Here is a 6693-nt window from a genome sequence, read left to right as displayed (position 1 = left end):
TCAAAAAGCAATGGATGGTGCAACTTGATACTGTTATACTTTGATCTTGGAAGTCAGCCAGGATATGTTTTGAAGTCTTCTTTGGTTCTTTCTCCAGCATTTGAACTACCCTTTTGTTTTAATTGTTGGTCAATTTTTCTCTTGTGGCAATGTCAAGGCTAGTTGACTATAGTCCCATGGATCTTAAACTTGAAACTATTAGCCATTTTGGTCACAGGAAATAAGACTCAATGGAGATGGTTTTCTAGCTTTTCCTTTTCCTATGCTTGGTTATTCCTATCTTCCTTTCCTCATCAGACGACTCTCTGCTTTTCTTTTTCTTGTTTATAGTCACTGTGCTGCATACAGTACGAAGTGCCCAAGAATTTTTCTCCATTCAAATAGGCTGAGCAACTGATTATAAGATTGAAGACACCTGTGATTCCAGTTAAGGATTCTGCCTAACAGACCATTAACATGCAATGATGTATTTTAACTTCTAATGAGTACTAATAAGTACTGTATGCCCATGCCATTTTCATTATAAGAATATGCTAAGTCATACATCAGTTTCAGAGCATCTGCCCTTGGGACAGTGGACTAAAGAATAATAGATGCCATTTCCTTATATCACTTTCAACTTATTTCATGAAAACTGGTGACTCTTAAGAAAAAGCAGAGGGTATCAATACTTTTGGTCACATCTGTATATAATGAAATTTTAATAAACAATTCTAGATCTTCCTAGAATGTTTTTTTTTTTTGGTTAAATAAATAGCAACACTGAGAGTAGCTCCATCTGGAGAAATGGCTATATCCATATGCATGTTAAGTTTTTTCTAATTTGGCTTTTGTGAAAGGATTTCTGTATGATTAACCACATCAACTAATGCATCGATATTATAGGATTTTCTAATATTTATTATTAGAAATTTATGTGCAGTTTTTCAGCTTATTTTTAAAGTCTTCTTCCAGGACTGTATACAACACACTAAAATTTCAGAATCGTAAAAAAAAAAAAAAAAAGACAACACAACACAACAGTATAACAGTTACAACAAATTCTATGCATTTTACTCCAAAATAAAGACTCTTCCTCACAACCATGTTAATGCACATTCTGCCCCTCCTCAAGGCAGCAGAAAAGTAGGCTAGTACAAATTCAATTGGTTTTACCATGTACTGCCACAGGAACAAAAATAATGCTTTTCTGATTTTAATGTAGGGAATTAAAGGAAAGTGATTGATGGGTTCCTCTGACTTGGTTTTTGCTCATTAAGCATCATAGGTGAGTGGGGAAAAATACTAATTGCTTTCCTTAATGTGTGGAGGAAAGGGTTGTGAGGAAAACAGGTGCTCATTCAATAGATTTAACCAGCTTTCAAATTGCTCAAGTCATGGGCCACAAGTGTGAAAATGCTTTGCATCTGATATTAGTGATAATTACTAATTTTTGATCGAACATGATTTCAAGACATTGCTGCAAAAATAAAACTGTTGTGCATTTTATATAGAAGCCTCCAAATCCTACAATATTCTGCCTAAATTCTTAATAATTATCATTCACTTATAAAGCTATTTTCTTAGTTTAAATAAAATCTTAACTAGAAACTTACATTTTAGTCCTATTTATAGTTTATTTTATTTAAAATTGAAATTTTGACATTTTTAGTCCTCTTTTAGTGACTACAATTAAGAAAATTAGGACTGTCAATTTAGTCGCTAAGCAGAAAATTATGTGACTGTGACAGGGCTTATGATTTTGCAGTACTTCCCCTTCAGTTAAGTCAAGTAAAGCAGTCACTAAATAAATAATCAAATGCCTGCAAATTATGATTTTACCTCTACCTTCCAAACACAATTTCTTTTATCTTTCAAGAACTGAACATTTTTAACAAAATGAGTACAAAATCAGACTTGTCCAAAGTCCTTCAAAATTATAGTCTTTTCTCATGTTTTTGGAAAAGTTGGATACATTGGGATAGCTGGCTGATGGTTGAGGATTGTCTCGGTCTTCTATTCCTCCAGCTGGAGAGGGGAATGAGGGAGGAACTGTAGTCATGGAAGGAGTAACTTTCTTAAAGAAGCCACTAATTTTAGTTTGCACAAGTTTTTTTCTTTTTGTCTTCATATATTTCATGATAACACCTTAGGACAGTGGTTCTCAACCTTTTTAATGCCGTGACCCCCAACCGGTTGTAAGTCGAGGACTAAACCGGTCGTAAGTCGAGGACTAAACCGGTCGTAAGTCGAGGACTACCCAACCGGTCATAAGTCGAGGACTTTCCCTGCCCGGGAGCGCCGCGCATGCGTGGTTCCGCCCCCTGCACCGGCCGAGGCGTAGCTGGCAAGCGGCAGAGACGGAGCAGGCCGACCACCAGCAGGCCCAGCTCAAGGGAGGTAAAGCACCCGCCGGAAAAGGGGAAAAAAATGGCGGACAGCCTTGCTTGGCGACCCCCGTGAAATGGTCGATCGACCCCAAATGGGGTCGCGGCCCATAGGTTGAGAACCGCTGCCTTAGGATTTCATGCATATCCTGATACACCTTTCCAAAACGTTCTATATTTGGATCCATACTTTGTAATTTTGATAAATTTTGGTTAATAGCCAAGAAAACATCAGCCAATGCTTTCACATTGAACTTTTTGGACTGAATTTCTACATTTTTTTCTTTTTCCTCCTCTGGTTGTTCTTCTGGTTCCTCCTCCTCCTCTTCTTCTTCCTCCTCTTCTGGTTCCTCCCCTGGTGGTTCCTCCTCCTCCTCTGGTTCTTCCTCTGGTTCCTCCTCCTCCTCCTCCTCCTCCTCCTCCTCTTCCTCCTCCTCTTCTTCTTCCTCCTCCTCTTCCTCCTCCTCTTCTTCTTTGATCCTTCGTGCTTCCAATTCTTCTTTCAGTTCGATTAAATCTTCATTTGAAAGTTCTCCCTCAGTGTAGGCTATCAAACTTTTCACATCTTCAGCACTGACTTCTAAATCAAGGGATTTCATGAGTGTCAAAATTTCCTTATTTATTTCATCCAAATCTTTGTTATGGTCAACTCCTTGAAAATTATTTACCAGAGCAGGAAAACATTTTAAACACTTTTTCCAAATCCCTTGCATGCATTTCATAGTCACATCCTGCCACGCGGCTGCAATGTTTTTGATGCAATGGAGGATATTGTAGTTTTTCCAAAACTCACGCAATGTCACCCTCTTATCCTCCTCCATTACATCGACGGCTTTGACAAACATTGCACGTAAATAGTATGCTTTAAATATTGCGATAGCTCCCTGGTCCATAGGCTGTAAGAGAGGGGCGGTGTTTTTGGGTAGATAAACCACTTTTACATCTGGGTAGATATTGTGGAGATGTGGGGGATGTCCAGGTCTGTGGTCAAGGAGTAGGAGAATTTTAAAAGGAATCTTTTTTTGCAAGCAATATTCCTTTACTTGAGGTATAAAACAATTCATACACCAATCCTCAAAGAGGACTTGTGTCATCCAAGCCTTCTGATTGGATCGGTAATAAACAGGCAGTTTGCGCTTGCATACGTTTTTGAATGCACGATGGTTCCCCGATTTGTGGACCAGAAATGGCTTCAGCTTGAATCCAGAGACATTTCCACCCAATAGCAAGGTTACTTTCTCCTTAAATGTTTTATATCCAGGCATTGCTTTGGCCTCTTTATGGATATAGGTCCAGTCTGGCATTTTTTTCCAGAATAACCAGGTTTCCTCCACATTGAATATCTGTTCAGGCAAATAGCTCCCCTTTGCAATAATATCATCAAGTTCATCCAGGAAACGTTTGGCAGCTTCATCAACACTTGCAACTTTACGTGACCTGCGTGTGCTGTGGTAATTAAATCTTCGCTGAAACCGCATAAACCAGCCACGGCTGGCAGTGAACACTTCAGTACAGTCCTGACCCGCTCTCTCCTTCAGTGTTGTGAAAATGCTGCGCGCCTTTGCCTGAATGAGAGAAAGGCTAATCGGAATCCTCTTTTGGATTTGATCTTCAATCCAAAGTAGTAGTAGTTTTTCTGTTTCGTGGATGAGGCCTGTTCGATGTCTTGTTATGATGGCATCTGTTCCTGATGCTCCTTTAATTGCTTTTTTGATCCTTTCTTTGTCCTTCAGAATAGTGGAGATGGTGGAATGGGCCAGCCCTTCTTCTTGTGCTATAATGTTTACCTTCTTCCCTTCGTCATGTGCTTTGATGATCTTCATTTTCAAATCAAGATTGATGGTTCTCCTTTGCTTCTTCCTTCCTTCCTTAATTGAAGTGGAGCTCTTTCTCTTTCCTTTTGAAGACATTGCCAGCCAAAATAAGAGCCAGTTGCAAAGTACTGTAGATAGATAGAGACAGAACGGTTCAGAAGGATTTATCTTCAGTATTAGGATGGGGATGGATGGGGGCAGCAGTATTGTAGTGCAAAAATGTATGTTTCTTGTTTGCTAAAAATTTCTTTCTCCCATGAATGGCCACTACTAGCAGAAATGCATTTCACATTCACTTATTTACTATGTTAAATATTTGTTTGTATACCCCAGTTTTGTTCTTAACTGAATTCCTGCCCAGCTCCACCTGATCATTTTTTTCCCCTTAGTGTATAGTACCTGCAAGATTGAATCTGGTTCTTGATAATTGGCCAGATTGAACTGTGAATGTTGACTGTACATACAATCCATTTGTGAAGAAAAGCCAAAGGTTCATAGGAAGTTCAGGAGTTTAGAGAATAGACAGAATAGACTCCTATAGCAATATTGCTTCACAAGTATTTTATTCTCAGGTTGGTCTGTCATCTGCGTAAATCAGTTGTTTTCTCTCTCATACACACAAATCACTGTCACATATGGAGACAAGAGTGTACACTCAGAGTAGTTCTTGCCTAATTACCGCAATAGAGATCAGAGTCTTGGTCACTGAGCAAAGTGGTAATTAAACAACACCCAAGTGACTGTTTCATTTAATGACTGCAATCCCAGCACTTCCCATTGTGGTCATTTGATCTCATGAATCCTTAAGCGAACGGAGTCCTTGCTGGTCGTGGAGGGATTTTGGGCTCCATGCATGCTTGGATTTCAGCTGCAGAGGTTCAAGCAGGCATGGAGTTGAGTGACCTTCTCTCCCTGCTCTCTGGGGCTCTCCATGAAGGCGGGGAGACAGGGATTTTGGGCTTCATGCATACTTGGATTTCAACTGCCGAGATGAGCAGGCATGAAATGGCAGGGATCTTTTTCAATCAGCCCCCAGAGACATCTAGGCAGGTGGCAGTGATTTGCAACCTTTCCTGCCAGCTTCCCCGTTGACTTTCTGCAGAGACTGGCAGGGAAGATTGCAAGTGGCAATCATGTGAACACAAGGCACTTGGCAACCAGTCATAAGTGCGAAGAGCACTACCTCTATATAGTTCCCTTCCCGAAAAGTTAAGACAAGGATAGGGAAAAGGGAACAGGAAAGAGGGAAGAAAACTCAATTGAAATGAGGCAAGGAGAAGAAGGAAAAGGAAAAGAAGGAAAAAAGTCTGCTTAAGCATTAGGAAGCAGGTTCTTTTTTTTCTGAATTCAACCTTGAAGAAAGCAGGATTTTTTTTTTTACTTTACTGCAGTAATCAAACATGAAAAACTTTATTACTCCAATATATGTTGCCTTCATAGAGCTAAAAAATTGGATATCTTGCCTACACTGTATATGTAAAAAACTACTTGAACACATGCAAATTGATAGGCAGCTATCACTGAATACTGAGTAAAAATAGCCCATGCTTACGGACTGCCTCACGCAGCGACCTTTCAGAGTTACAGTGGAGTAACTTTCACATTATGATTTTCTATTTAGTTACCATGTTGCTTTAATTAGTGACCAAAGAGGAAATAAAATAAGCCCAAGTTATTTTCTACTTAGTGACTGCTGCTGGCCCCAAGTGTGGTCATTAAGTGAGAATAACAATGTATAAGAGCCAAATGCATGGGATTTTTTTAGATAAGATAGATCAATCCCCAAACAAAGGTTAGAATGTTTTATAACAGTGATGGTGAACCTTTTAGAGACCGAGTGCCCAAACTGCAACCCAAAACCCACTTATGCATCGTCGGGTGCTGGGTGGGTGTGGCCAATTGGGGGTGTGTGGCCCATTGGGTGGGCGTGGCTGCGGTGGTAGTGGAAGACTGGGTGGGACTAAAAAGTTCAATCAATCAATTCCAACTTTGCAAGATCTTTTTTTTCCCCGCGAGAAGTTGAAATTGACTGATTGATTGAACCTTTTTTTTTTTGCACATGGTGGCGGAGGCCTAAAATGAAAAGGTTTTATAAAACCCAGCTGAAGGCCTAGGACTGGGGCGACGATGCGCGTGCCCACAGAGAGGGCTCTGAGTGCCGCCTCTGGCACCCGTGCCATAGGTTCGCCACCACTGTTTTATAATTTATCTCTTATCTATAAAATACATCTGTTTTTATTTAGAAGAACTACAATACAGGTAGTCCTCAACTTACAACAATTCAGTTTTGTGACCTTCTGACAAGCAAAGTCAATGAGGAACCAAGATTCACTTAGCAACCGTGTCACTAACTTAACAATTGCAGTGATTCATTTAATAACAGTGGCAAGAAAGGTCGTAAATTGGGACAAAATTCACTTGACAACTGTCTCACTTAGAAAGATAAATTTTGGGCTCAATTGTGCTCGTAAGTCGAAGACTACCTGTACTTAATAATACCGTATTAGCTCTGC

At 39.9% G+C, this 6693-nt stretch overlaps 1 protein-coding gene across 1 annotated transcript; it reads right to left on the bottom strand.

Moving 5' to 3' along the window:
• Positions 1 to 293: 293 nt before the first annotated feature.
• LOC107293439 (tigger transposable element-derived protein 1-like) lies at positions 294 to 4189 on the bottom strand. Its single transcript, XM_015822592.1, has 2 exons — positions 2855 to 4189; positions 294 to 440 (listed from the first exon to the last, which is right to left on the bottom strand). Exons 1-2 carry the CDS (start codon positions 4187 to 4189, stop codon positions 294 to 296), a joined length of 1482 nt encoding a protein of 493 aa, XP_015678078.1.
• Positions 4190 to 6693: the final 2504 nt, after the last annotated feature.

The sequence above is a fragment of the Protobothrops mucrosquamatus genome, unplaced genomic scaffold, assembly GCF_001527695.2.
Source record: "Protobothrops mucrosquamatus isolate PMUCROS unplaced genomic scaffold, P.Mucros_1.0 scaffold1617, whole genome shotgun sequence".
Lineage (NCBI taxonomy): Eukaryota > Metazoa > Chordata > Lepidosauria > Squamata > Viperidae > Protobothrops > Protobothrops mucrosquamatus.
This window is presented reverse-complemented; position numbering and strand designations above follow the sequence as displayed.

Excerpts from the sequence above, each read along its gene's own strand:
- LOC107293439 (XM_015822592.1), bottom strand. The coding sequence starts at position 4,189 with ATGAAGATCATCAAAGCACATGACGAAGGGAAGAAGGTAAACATTATA. Across the intron at positions 441-2,854 it reads AACTGAAAGAAGAATTGGAA|GCAGAATCCTTAACTGGAAT; the intron begins GCACGAAGGATC and ends ATGGTCTGTTAG.